Genomic DNA, 15,904 nt, shown 5'->3' on the forward strand with positions numbered 1-15,904 from the left:
TTGTAAATGGCTGATATTTTTAAAAATCATAATGTATTAATTGTTTAAGATGACAATGCAGGGTAGATGTAAGAAAGACGAATAATTTCAAACCACTATACTATTTTATTTTTTAAATACTATGGTAGTACAAAGGTTATATCTTTATGTATTAATTGCAATCTTTACAGCTATGTGCCAAAACATCTGCTAATAAATACACTGGGGAGTGTGTAACTGCATGGTATTTCGATATCTGTAATGGTCTTTTTTCTTGTTTATACTATAATTTTAATATGTGCATTCATTTTCATAATAAATAAAACATACATAGAAACTTTTATATATAAAAATTCATTATTTCAAAAACATGTTAATCGATCTATGTGTCTTGATTTGAAAAGGATGCCCTTATTGCCTTAAGTATTTTGACGAAGAATTTTTTCACTTACATTTAATAAGGTTTTTTAAATTTTTCTATTGCATAGATGTAAGTTAGAATATAATAAAATATAATATATTATGAAAATAATATAAAACCATATTTTAGATTTAAAAAAATATACTAATTATGCCGGTATTATTTATATTAAAAATATACTAAAAATACAATATAAGCCTGTAAAACCAAAATAACTTCATTGTAATAAGAACGAATATTACTGAATTACTATTCACGAATATTATTGAATAACAAAGAATATATGATATATTATTTTTCTTCTGCAAAAGAGTTCTGCAAAAACATTCTACAATAAACATTCAAACGCGCCTCGGATTAACTAAATCTAAACAATTCAGCAAACCTTCGAATATATAAAGAAAATACAATTCATAATCATAGCTGGCGAGAACAAAGGTTCAAGTGTCCAGCAAAAACACGTCATAAAACTAATGCGACGAGACATTTGACACGGCCTCGCCACAAAGCATCTATCGACGACAAGTCATAAAATTAGTCTGAAAAACACAAGCCAGATGATCCACTCAAAAATCACGCTACACCTAACCTTCACATCAATGAACGAACGTAACTCGCATGATTACAAGAAATGCATGCGATGATACTAGGATGGAGAGGGAAAAGCGCGGCATCAAGATCCCCGTCATAGAGGGGAGTTGAGCAAGACCCGCTCTCATTGGAGCCTCCATCTTGAAAAGACTCACTGGTGGGAGATCCCACCACTCAAAAGGTGCCGTAATTAGAAATACCATAAACTAAAGAAGAATTCTGATTGGACACACTAATAAGACTAAATCTCATTGGCGACGCCATGATCGACAAGACAGCTCTGACTGGCGACACCAAAAGAGAGGGAATTCTCACCGACCACCGCGTGGTCGAGAGAAGGCTTTAAAAAAGGCAACACTAGCACGGCACAATGACTTATCTTATCTTATCTAACAGAAAAAGAACAAGTCAATTAAAACGCAGTCAAACAATTAGAAAGTCCAAGCTAATTACGCAAGATTATTCTATTCAACACAAGTGATAGATAATCAAATCATACATTCGCAGCAGTGCAATACAAGTAAAAAAGGGAATCGAGAATTACGAATATCAGTTCGCACAGTATACACAATCAAACTGCAAGGAGACATACGAGGCAACTCAAAGAAAAAGTCAAAACATAGCTATACACAACTTGCAGACTCACGAGGTAACGTTCCATTCCAAATTAATTCTTAACTATATCAAGCTATACACGCCAATCTGCAGATACGTAAAGCTATCTGCAAAACATACCACAAGCAATTCAAGCCACGCCACGTGCTCATATACAAAGAAGCGCGGGGGTTTAGGACCTCGCTCATCTGTGTATATTATTTCATCTACACCTGTGTCACATATAGAGGACCTGCAAGGCATCAACTTCTTTCTGTGTATGCGACGTACGTGTGCGCTCAGTGACAAAAACACATTCAAATCAAGAAAAGCAAGCACTCAATCATAAATAAAACTCATTATAATTTAACTAATGCAATTATATAAATAAAACAAAACTAAATAACAAAACTACTCTTTATTGAATACATATACTATCTTTCCACTAGCCTGCAACCCTCCTATCAACATCGGGAGCTCACAACTAATCTTAGTTACTTGGCCCTCCTCGCCCGGTACTCTATGTTTAGACAACTGTATATTTAAATCTTTATTTATATATGTTTGGAATTCTAGCCACCAGAATTCTCTGAAGACCAAAGTGGTTGGATTAGACCGTACTACCGGATTAATGATGGAGAAGGGAAGGAACGATTGAGAGTTTAATGCATCAATTCAGTGTATACACAATTGGTTTTAGTGACTTTTATTTAAGGCTATGTTATATTGGTAGTTGTTTTTACCAGTCGTTGTGGGAATCGTTGAGCTCGTCGTGATTCCAACAGTTGGCCACATATTGTAGAACGTCGTCTGGGAGTGCAAGGCAAAAACTGGGCTGGTTATACTGGGCACGCCGTATTGTACTTTATGGGGGAGAGAATCCCAAGAGTCGCGAAGCCATAAGCGTTCTCATCGGCGATCTTTACATCGGAATGAATCGGCGTGATATAATTAGTGGGGACTATCTAACAGTATCGGCACCCTCTTCCTCGGTCTGATAAGAATCAAGTTACAGAGGCCTGACCGATAATATCGACGCTGTGCCGCAGTAAAGATACTGTGGCGGGGGCTACCAGACAGTATCAGCGCCCTCTTCAGCGGTCTGATAATAATCAAGCGAGTCGTAATAACAATAAATGGTATAAATAGCTTGCTGGTGATGCCAGACTATACCGTCGCCCTCAATGCGGTTTGACAAGAGTCAAGTTGTGGAGGGCGCACCGATAGCAATCCAGCAATAAATAATGAATAATGTAAACAAATAAATATGCCTTGCACGGATTCCCGTAAACAGACGTGTAGAACTTTTAACTGTTATGACTTGCTCTATTTCACTTTGACTTATTCAACAAAACTGCTTTTCTTCGTCGTGTGTTGCTCCTCATATATAATTTCGTACATTTAGAGTTTATAATTCTTGGAAATTCTGGCAAATTCTCGGAAAGCAAGCTTTAATAGATTCGAGAATCTTCCTTTGGTGCTATGCAGATACGGTATATGGCTTTAAATACATCGAGAATTTTCGTAACGACTACTTCAAATATTACGCATTATAATAAATTTAAATGTAATGGAATTATATATTAAACAAAGCAATGAATTCTCATTGCTGGGTACTTCAATCCTGAGCAATATAAATATAGATAACACGTTTACAATTTTTTATGAATAAATTTATTCAGCCAATCATTTTTATGTCAACATTATTTATTATTAATGTTGTAAATTTTACATTTCTATATAATGCATCAATTTAAAACATCTAAAAATTTTTTAATTGTATTTATTTAATATTGTACAACTAAAAATAAGTTATCACTTTTATTAGCAAAATAAAATTATATTATGAAATATAAAATTCAAAATACTTATTGACTATTAATATAAATTTATTTATTAAACAAACTGAATATTGCAAAGCTTTTAAAAATATAAAAATGGTTAATAATTCAACGTACTATTAATAAATTAAAAAATTCAAAATTATATTACACAACTAATAAAATTTTGAAATGTAAACTATAAAAGCATCGGAAATATTAGATTGCTGTTGTATGTATTTTATAAAATAACCCTATTACTTTAATGGTTTATATTTACAATTTTTAAAAGGAACATGAAAAATAGTACAGCATGGATTAAACTTTTATTATAAATAAATAATTACAAAATTAAATTAAATTATGCATTAAATAATTATGAGTAAAATTAGAATAAATTTTTAAATCATATTTTAGTATATATATATATATATTATAAATATTTATAAAATCAATTTTTTTGCAATAATTATTTTCCTACTTCTTAGTTTATACCTAATTCTTTTATTTTTTTTGCATAAAAATTATACCGAACGAAAATAATAAAAAATTTTCACATATTAAAAAGTAATTTTTTGTAAATGTTTTATATTTTTGTAAACAAATGTTCTATTAATTTCCCAAAAAAGCTATGACGCAGTATTTCTTGAAATCCTGATTTCCTGGTCCTCATAGTTTTAATTATCCATTTGTGGTAGTTAAATACCTTTGTATATATTCCCGGATAATATATGGAGGCACATTCCATCCCGGAGGATACAACACCAGCTAAATAACCATTGATGATACCTGGACCTCCAGAATCACCTTGGCAAGCATCGGTGACACCTGCACCCGCACAAAACATATTATCCGTAATCGGATCACCTTGGTATTTGATTTTGCACGCAGCGTGGTCACTTACAATAACCGTTGCTTTTTCCAAAATTAAAGGATAACCTTTATATTCCTATAAATTTTAGAAATAAAAATATTATATATTAATTGTAGATTAAATTACTTAATAATCAATTCAGCACCTTTTAAATGGTTAGAATAAATTATAATAAATAATAAACTAATGTACAATTACAAAATTATTTTTAAAAATATCTATTTTACTATTTTTGAGATAGATCGATATACATTTCTTATAACAAAATCTAACACCTTTAATAGTTGCTAAAATTAATAAATAGATTATATTTAATAATCTAATAACAAAACACATCGTTGTTTCTCTTTTGTGTATTAAAATAAAATGCTATCCTTAGTTTTATAGTATCATCAGAACCATAAAATTTGGATAAAAATATTAAAAAAAATAAAATACCATTAATACAAAACAAAGTGTTGCTCGAGTATTTTGTAAAAATAAAATATAAAATATAAGTCTAATACAAAATGAAATCCTTATATTTTTAGAAAATTAATTTTCAAATAAAATGAATATATCACAAATATTATTTTTATAGTTTAGTATATCTAGTAGAATTTAGTTTAAACAATATTAATAAAAAATACAGTCTTACATTTTTTTTATCATTATTATGTAAATTATATTAAATCTTAAAGAACTCGACCATAAAAATTTATATATAAAATTTATCATACCAGTAACTACAAAAATATTAAATATACCTTTACCATTATAATTTATAAATTAATAATGTATTGTCTATCCATTGATTAATTTGCATCTGTAATATGTATTAAGAAACTTTACATAAAAAGTACCGTATTGATAATCTAATCATGCATTAATTTAAATATTTAAAAAATCGAATGTAATTGTAATGTATTTGTAATGAATGTAATGTAAAAAAAAATCGAAAATGTAAAGAATTATGTAAATATAGTATATTTGTTATAGAAAAGAATTAATTAAATTAATTGAAAAATATATGAACTATGAAGTCAAAGTATGATAGAAAGGCAATTAATTTTGAAATGTCTAATTTTAATTATTGTTTAATGATATGAATTTGTTGGAAAGTGATGTTATTTTCTAGCTCGAACTGCCAGTGTTTCGATAGCTTTAATAATTTACCGCCCGCTCTAGCAGATGCTTGAATGGGAATCAAGTGGAAGGATTATAGAAAGGTGTAATATGTGCAAACTTCTGTAACATATAATTTATTAACAATTACATTTATAATAAGCATGGTTTACTTCATATAGAAGAGTGTAAAACTCTGTCTTATCTCAATGATGAGGTTGCTTCTTGATGGTGACGATGTCGTGGCTTCTGCCAGTGTTGTAAGGACTAGCAGTACTGTGCTCACACTCCTGTGTAGGACGTGTGACCTTGAGAATGTCTATACGAACGAGTGGCCTCTGCTCATATTGCCAGGAATTAGCAGATCTGTGCTCACACTCCTGTGTAGGACGTGTGGCCTTGATAATGTGTATACGAATGGTATACCTGGAGACTATGATTATTTGTGGCAGTGTAATTTCCCGTCATGTAGTCAGCATCCTTGACTGTTTGTATGTGTGTGGCACGCTAGGCAATTAGACTTGTATCTCGTTGGATGGCAATGTAAGTTTCCTTTAATGCAGTCAGCACCCTTGACTGCTTGCATGTGTGTGGCCTGCTTGGTAATTAGATTTGTGTCTCGTTGATGGCTTCATTGTGTGATATAACTGAGCGATTAGTGTGTGGACGAAAACATTAGCTGAATAACGTTATAACTGTTGACCGATTGATATACAATGAGACTATAAGCCTGTTGAATACGCGCACGAAACGGAAGGCTTGGTCATTCCGTGGCGGCTCTGCTGAAACATACTTACCGTTCCATCACTGTCCTGCTGAGAGCAGACCGAGACCAGTGCCATGGCTTCTTCTGATATAGAGTTCACTGTTGATCGGTTCACTGTGGTCGGTTGACTGCGGTCGGATCACGGCAAGAGGTTCGCAGCAAGAGAGCTTCAGCAAGAGGGCGAGGCTCGCCATGTGCTTGTCTTATATATCCACGTGGCGGCTTACTTATCTGGCAACAAAGCATCGTTGTTGTTGCACTGGAATCTTACATGAGGCGCACAAAGAAAAATCTAGAAGTTTCGAGAATTCGACGAAAAAAAACAAGGCGTAATAACTTTAGAGAATTCTAGGCGATGTTATTACTCGAAAACCATATAAACACTGCAGGTCATTTGAAACCAAAACATAACAAGTATACGAAAATTCTCGTCCAAAGTGTTTACGGAAATCTGAGATCTAAAAAGGCCGGCGATACCGACAATCGCCGGCCTTGAAAATTGCTTCAATCCCGAACAGAATTACTACAAAAATTTGCTCAAGAATTGATTACATATCTTATGAAACAGTTGTGCTATTTTTAAAATTATTTTTTATTTATAATAAGAAAAAAACATTGCCATAAATATATATTAAATTATTTTTAAGTGTAAAATAAAGGAAAAAATTTAAATATTAAAATTTTTTATGCAGATTTTTTTATGTAAATAAAATGTACATTTTTGTTTGATTTTATATTTTACATGAGAATTATAATTTTCTTTATTTTAATATTAAAAATCTTTTTTACATACAAATATCATACAAATGATTGAATATTATTTTTTTATTTCAATAATTTCAACCTCTCAAATTAACTTATAACATTAACAACTTAAATGAAAATATAAGCGAGGAAATTAGAAGATAAATGGAAATTAAGAGGCAATGAGGAGAAAAATGAATGAATATTGAAATTAATTTAATAACTAAATAAAAAAATTTAAGAAATACTTATCTAATTTCGTACGCAATAAAAAGATTTAATACAAGTACAATGTCTACATAAATGTTTTATGAAAATGGTTGCAACTAAATGAATTAAGATATAATAAGAGTATACAATATTTGTTTATGAACATATTACAACTTTTATTAAAATATTGTTTATTATAATTTATGCATAATGTAGATATAATATACATATATACATAATTTTAAAATAAATAAATTGCAAAAATATTAAAAGAGGTCAAAGGATTGAAGAAAAATATTCTTTTCAATGCGTACAAACAAACTCAATCTAAATTTAGTTTTTTGAATAAAGGAATATATAGATACTAATTATAATAGTAATAAATAATAGTTGAATTTAGTTATTAAATATATGATGACCTTATAGAAAAGCAATGTTTTTAGTATTACATTCTTCTTCCGGGATATCCTAATGGTATAAATGGATACAACAGAATTTTAATAAGGACATTTTGAAATAAAATTAATCAACACAATATTTTAAATATTCTGTTAATTGTGTAATTAAACCTAATTACATTTTGTTCAAATACTTATAGATATAGAACGAAAACAATGAAAGAAAAGCATAAAAGCTTTTAGCAAACATTTAGTGCAATATATATATATATATATATGTTGAAATTTCATTCGGATAAATTAAGCTACGCACTATTAAATTATCATTTTGTTATTTAAAAAAGTAAAATTTAATTGGTCATGAGTATATATTTTGTTGAAATATATAAGTATGAGTAGAGTAAAATGTAATTCATGAGAAATAGAATACTAGAATTAAAACGTAAAGAGAAATGAAATATACTATGCACATTAAAAAAGATAAGTATTGAATCAAAACTTAATACAATTGAAAAATAAAATATACCACTGCGTATATTACAACATCTAAGAATATAAGCGACAAATGCACTCAGTTAAGCATAGAAGAAAGATAGCAAGACTAGTTACATCAATAAGTAAAAATTGATGAAATGTAAAGATAAAATTGGACTCATAAAAACAGGTACTAAACTTAAAATATTAAACATACGGTAATAAGGTTTTTGAAATTCTATTACAAATTAATTTTAAACATATATCACATGCTATGTATATCATGTGTATGAGAAAAGAATACGTGCATATAAAAATATGAATTTTCAAGTATCTATATCTATATCAATATATATATATATATATATATATATATATATATATATTTATATTTACATGTGCATAATAAGCGTACGTATTGACGTATATGTATGTATATTAAATATGAATTAACGTAAGAATGGTCAATAAACGATCTCTCTGAACCGTAGAAGAAGCTATGTAACTTTCAACTCAGATTTATGTGTGAAAAACTTCGCACAGAAAAAAGAGCGCGTGTCACTTTGTGAGTTATAAATGCTTCATTACACATTTTTTTCGTGTACTTTCTTTTAATATATCTACTTCTTAGTACATTTTTTCATACCTTCATTCTTGGACTTTTTTAACATGTCTCTGTATTCGATACCTGCTTCCACATCCCTGCAACTGTAATTTATTATATCTGTGCGGGCATCTTGACTGATATATATATAGTATGCTCGTGCAGTATCTATAATTGATTTGCAGTCGCAAATGTATTAAACTCACAATTCTATTGAAGAAGAAATGTGTTAAATTCACAGTCACTACAAACATATAATTCTTGCACATGAAATGTAGAATAATCGACTCCTGTAGTAGTATTACTATAATAGCTTGTTTATTATACTATTCCACAATAAATTTTATTTAGAAATTTCAATAAGTTTTAATTTCTATTATTTTCAAAGTTTGATTTATTTATTTAAATAACTGTCTATTTTTAAGTTGATTAATAAGTTTCAATTTTTCAATTATAACAATAATTGAAAAAGCTCAATAAAATAAAAAAAATCAAATTTCAGATTACGAAATGAACCTAGAGCTCGACTATTATAATAACATTAGTAGTTGTATTTACAGATTTGTGATGTATCATTTTATCAATTTAATATATGCGTTAAGTTATATTTATGCATTGAGTTTATATTAACATATAATATTAAGTTTGCGATTTTTCCATAATTTGAAAGAATATAATACAATCACATAAAACTGTAACATAATTTATCTGTACACAACACATCATTCACAAAATTATACGTTATATGAAGTCGTCTATTCCTTTCACCAACTTATATAGGTGCATTGATGGGAGGATATTAATATCATTGCCTTATCGATAATATTTTTGTTATTTATTTTTTCTACAGAATACAGAAATCCTCTATATTTAGTAGTTTCAGTAATTAACTGATATTTTTAGTTCATTTGAAAAGGTCAGTGGTCTCGTTAATTCCCAAGATAGTGAGTTTATCAATTGCTACCTCTTAGTTTACGTCTAAAGGTAGCTGCTAACTAAATAACGACAGTTTCAATTTTTTATTAACACATTCTTTACATCCAAAAATTATATTCTTGGGTGAAGTGCTCATCAGTGCCACGGTTTGTATTCTAATTGAATGATATAATTTCAATAACGATAGATAAATTCAAATTTTTAATTGCAGCAGTATTTGTTTATTGAATAGAAGTTAATAAGCGAAACTATTCTTGATAAGGATTGTAATAACAATTTTTTCTATTAAAAAATTACTTTAATGTTAATATCAAGCGTAACAATAAAATGGAAACAAACAAATAATATTATAAATAAATTAATTTCTACAACAAGAGTAATATATCTATCGTACATAATATATATTACGTTTATCGTATTGCGTTAAAACGTATAGTTCTAATAATTTCAAATATATTGTAAATTAAATGTGAGTATAGTTAAAAGATTATTCTATTTTGTAAGAATTTTAATGAGCAAGTTTATGAAAGTATATACATGAGCAATAATAAATAAATAAAAGTACACGTAAGAGTTATAAAAGAAATTAGATAAAGGTAAAAATAAATATAAGAAACATACAATAACACCAATAATATAACCGATTAAGCATAAGATAAATTTCAACGGGCAAGGAGATTATTGAACCTGAATTCTTCATGAAAGTCTGAATTCTTCAAGAGACAATGATTATTATTATTATTGCCTATGTCCCTACAGTTCCACTACTTTTTGCACGTAATGATTAGCAGTATCAATATAACAATGGTTGCTAGCATCAGTGGCAATGAACGTGGTTAGGCGATGGCACATCTTATTATTTGTGTGTGCATTATCAAATGATTCATTGTAAATGTTTATCTCAATTAAATAGAAAATGGATATATATATATATATATATATCAATTTAATTTTTATTAAAATAATTCAATTAAGTTTTTATTTAAGTGAATTCAACTTAGATTGTTTTATTTAAAAAATTTTAATATTTTTATTCAAATTTGTCAAAGTAAAACAATCGATAAAATAATTTTTAATTCTGATAATTTAATAATTATGAATTAATAAATAAAGATTTTAATTATTTAACTTCATTTCTATTTCATAATTATTAACAAAAGTTATGTCAATTGGTCATTATATCATTAACCGATTTGTATGTCTATATTTTGAAGCACATAATAGTTTAATTTGAAATATTTTAGCAAAAATATTTAATCAAAACAACTAATGAAAAAAATTATGTAAATATAATTTAAAAAATTAATTTAAATTATACTTGTAGAATAAGTTTTGAAAATTCTGTGAATTTAATCAAATGAAAGAAAATATGAATTAATGATAATTCACAATTAAATATAAAATTTTTAATAAAAATTATAGATTATAAAATATCAGTAAATATTGTTAAAATTATTATTTGGTATATTCCAATTTAATATTATGATAATTTGGATTATACTCACGCCTAATTTTCCAAATCCAGAAATTATCATTAAATCTCCAGTCTTCGGTGGTACTATAGCTAGAGGAACAGATTTTTTGTGTCGGTTAAACACAATAAGTTTAGCTAGCTAAATATTACAAATAAACAATTTATATTTTAATATATAATTTTTCTAGAATTTACAATGCTAATCTTTCTCTGTAACTTAAATATATTTATTATAAAATACCTTGATTAGAGCAATGTCATTGTCTTCAGTTTGATTATCATATTTCGGGTGTACAATTATATTACTAATTTTATGATGTTCTCCACCAGTTGACACATCTGCTGATCCCACAATAATTGACCAAACTGGTTTAGATTTGCTTTAATTATGTTATTATATTAATTTAATGATCATACTAATTATTATAGAAACTCATTTAAAGTAGTGAACTTATGAATTTTTTTTTTAACTTATTTATTTAATTAATTATTGATTTATAATTAAAAAAAATTTATTTATAATTTATTATTTAATATTAATAATATAATATAAATTGACTTACTAAATACAGTGAGCAGCTGTTACAATCCATAATTTTGAAATTATAGTTCCACCACAAATCAAATGACCATTTTGAAGAAGCTGGGCCTGTAATATTTATTCAATATGCAATTTTATTTTTACATTATAATAAACATATTTTTAATATTTTTTAAAAATACTATGTTTTAAAATGACTACGCAATAATAAATATTTTTAATTTACAGTAGAATTCGATTTACTTTTATTATATGATTTATTATTAATAATACTATAATATTAAAATTTATACGAATTAATTCAATTTAATTTTGACAGAAAATATAAGTAGATATATCCAGATTGAAATAAATGAATAAAATGTATATATTTTAACCTAATATTGAGCACATATTAGCTCAAAAACGACTAAACCAAACTTATAATTAAAAGTTAGAACATTTAAAGAAAACAACTAGTATTTTTGTATTTTTTCAATGAATATTTTTAAAATAATTTTTAAATATCTAAAATTGATGAATGTTTACCTTTTCATACAATGCAAAATATATTGAAAAATAAAATCGTAATTTTAATCTAAATTTTAGTCATATATATATATATGTAATTAGAATATTTTTATATAAATTCAAAAAATAAATGAATATAACGTATCCATATTTGAAAATGGCATATGTATATCATGAAATCTTGGTAACCGAAGAAATTAATTGTAAGTCATTAAAAATCGTTAATAACATATTCAATAAATTTTTACTAAATTATTCATAATTTAATATTATATTGTGTATATATATATATATCAATTTCAAATGGATTTTTATTCTAAACAATTGTTTTCATACTTTTCCTAAATTAAATTTTTGTAATAAAAATAGATTTATACAGCTTTCAGAATTATTTTAATAAAAACTGTAATTTATATATAATTTTACAACTTACTTTACATAATACTTACTTGATACGGTAAACTATTTATAGAAGCATTTATACCGCCAACTATTCTATTTTTCCTATGGTAAAATTCGAAATCATCCAAGTTGTCCAAACCAACTTTTTATAAATCAATACTTAAATTATTTATGTTATAATTGATGTTTACATGCATATATATATATATATATATATATATATATATATATATATACATATATATAATAAATTCATAAGAACTTACCTACAAAATATATATTTATGCAAATAATCAGTAGCAAAAGACAGAGAAACTTCATATTGAATGATAAAATAATATTTTTTTGCTCTCTGTATACTAATAACTAAATTACAATTGTAAGCATGGATATTATATATATATATTATATTCCTAATTTCAAGTCATAAAATGTGTTTTAATATTTATTTATATTAATAACTAAACTACACTAGTAAGTAATAAATTGAAATTAATAAAATATGTTTTAATATTTATTTTATATTAGTGGTTTCATTATTCTTTTTACGAACACTTGTGTTATGATCGCATTTAAAGATATTTTTGGTACTACCTTTATCTATTAAACTATTTAATTTAACTGTTTTGTGAAGATAAGGAATAAGAATCATCAGTTATTTGAGACTATAAAAAGTTAAAAAGCTGTATATCTAAGGTAGAAATTAATTCCCCGTAGTAAAAATATTTATTTGACTTACAATATTTAAATTGTTTATTAACTTGAACTGGAAAAATAAGAATTACTTTTATAACAATCTTTTTTAAGAAAAAACATTTTAAAATAAATATACAATAAACTTATAAGCGCATACGGAAAGATTAATAAAAATTGAAATTCTCAAAACCTGCATTAGAATGAAATCTACGTTAGAATTCAAAACAAAAAGTAGAAATTTATTTATTGTCTGTAATACAACAGCAAATTTATTATCGACATTATTGAGATTTTACAAAGAAAATTCTAAATTAAAATATAAAACTATAATTTTAATTCGAACCTAAACTTCCTACATTCATTTTCCAAATTAAAAAGTCTATTTATCTAAATGTTTCATCACGTTGACAGTATAAACATTAAATATATATTTTCATACAACGTTACTTCATTTATATGTTGTAAATATGCTAAATTTTTTGCTATTTTCTATAAATTTTCTAACGTTATAGAATAATTTAAAATTAAAAGATTTCATTTATATATTTTCTAATTAATTTAGTATTTATCCCAATTAAAAAATATATACACTATGTGCATATAAAATGTATAATATGTATAATAGTTATATCTTATTAATTTCCTTATAAAATTATTCAAATTGATTATTTTGAAAGTTGATAAATTTCAATGTAGTATAAATTATTTTATTGTGAATTAATTTTTTTATAAAATAATTAGAATTGCTATTTTGATTACAATGCAAAAATTTAATTAAAAATTTCATCATTCCTGTAGCATTATTTATTGTGTTAAAAAATTTATAACTTTTAATATAATGATAATTTAATATATCAAATACAATTATAGTCAATCATATAAAATATTATTTAATAGTGTATTATTTTATATATAATTTAAACAATACAAGTATAGTAATGAAATATTTGAAACATTAAGAAATAAGTGTTTGTACTGAATAATGCTAAGATATGTTATCAAAACTCATATTTAATATTTGATTCTTTACTGTAGATGTTTATTTGTTTAGTGTATTTAAAAATTATTTTCATATAATTTTCTTATTTACAAAATTAAAATAATATATGAATAATAAACACTTTATAGTTTTGCTGCACAGTTTTCTTTATAATTTTATTATTGTCATTTTATACATTCTTACTCTTATATTTATTTTTTCACATTGCATACAAAAATAGTTTCATTATATTTTTATTACATTTTACAATCGAATAAATTCATGTTTTTTCTTAAATAAATATTTTTATTCATATAACATATTTATGTCACTGAAAAATTCAAATAACAAATCTGTTTACATATTAAAAAACTATAATTTCATAAAAAATTTAAAAAATCAAAATTCTTGAAAACCATAGAATCAACCTTTTGATTATTTTATCCAATAAAAATCAGAAATAAAATTCAACAATGTTTATATTTATACTGATTTAATCCACTTTTTGACTTCACTTTTTATTAATTCTCTATACTTTTGTAAACCCAATTCTTTTGTGTTCATTGCTTTTTAATTGTTCTAAGATTTACAAATTAAATTCGGTATAATTATCATTCATACATTCCTTAAATTCATATTTATAATGTCCTTAAACTTACGTTTATTATTTCATCCTTTAAAACTTTTTCATTTAAAAAATGCTCATTGTTTATTTCATTCTACAACTATATGAAAATATTTCGAAATATTAAGTGTTCAACAGTTGGAGGAATCTAAATAGATAAATAAGGTACATATACAATCAGTTGAGCTTCTAATTCATGATACTATTCTGTAGATATATAGATATATAAATTATGATTATTCAAGGTTATAAGAGTATAAAGTTATAAGTTATATTAATTTGATATCAAATTAATATCAATAGCAAATACTAACATAGTATGCTTAATATTGAATTTTATGCTGCAACTGAATTATTAAAACTTCTAATTGTGGAATAATAAAAATACTAATTATTTTATTGACTACTACACTAGTTTATTGTTATTTTATTAATTATTATAACAAAAATGTTAATGTCGTCATAATTTCTACTTTTTTAAACATTTCTTTTGTATATCGCGAATTATGTACATTATAGTTATTTATACTTTGTTTATTATAATTTAATTTTTATTAATTTAATTTAATTTCAAAATATATAATGATAATTTATATTATTTAATTAATTAAAGGTTTCGAATAATTTCAACTGCTAGTTATAATTAAAGAAAATTATGAAGATGCTACTTTGGGACAATATATTAAACATTCAATTAATAAGTGCGTGATATTTATTTTATAAATTTAAAATATTAATACTTGTAATATACAGAGGAACTTAAACTAAATAAAATCCACGTAAAAATAGTAAATAAGAAATTTTAAAATGTATGTATAAAATTCTAAATATATATAAAATTGAAAAATAATAAGAAGCAATAAATTTTTAATTTAGCGACAATTTAAATAAAAATTAAGGTATCTATGATATCTAAAATGAATGTAAACTTTAAAATATAGACAAACTTGAAGCGAATTAAAACGAAAGAAAAAAGCATCCATCAGTCTTTTGTCAATTTTATAATATTTTTTCATTATAAAAATTATTATTATAAAAAAGATAATATAATAAGCAACTGAAAGTAAATATTTTCTCGCTTAATTATGAATTATGTATTTTATTAAATCATTTAATTCATTAAGAGCAATTGCCCCATTAAAATTATTGCACTATTTAATTT

The 15,904-nt window shown here is 25.2% G+C and overlaps 1 protein-coding gene across 1 annotated transcript; it reads right to left on the reverse strand.

The window, feature by feature from the left end:
* Window positions 1-3,965: 3,965 nt before the first annotated feature.
* Window positions 3,966-12,791, reverse strand: LOC105366092 (trypsin-1-like). Its single transcript, XM_011504409.1, has 6 exons — window positions 12,709-12,791; window positions 12,490-12,584; window positions 11,553-11,638; window positions 11,231-11,369; window positions 11,021-11,128; window positions 3,966-4,354 (listed from the first exon to the last, which is right to left on the reverse strand). The coding sequence occupies exons 1-6, from the start codon at window positions 12,761-12,763 to the stop codon at window positions 3,992-3,994; spliced, it is 846 nt and encodes a 281-aa protein (XP_011502711.1). The 5' UTR covers window positions 12,764-12,791; the 3' UTR covers window positions 3,966-3,991.
* Between the last annotated feature and the right edge of the window lie 3,113 nt (window positions 12,792-15,904).

The sequence above is a fragment of the Ceratosolen solmsi genome, unplaced genomic scaffold (assembly GCF_000503995.2).
Source record: "Ceratosolen solmsi marchali unplaced genomic scaffold, CerSol_1.0 scaffold17, whole genome shotgun sequence".
Classification (NCBI taxonomy): Eukaryota; Metazoa; Arthropoda; class Insecta; order Hymenoptera; family Agaonidae; genus Ceratosolen; species Ceratosolen solmsi.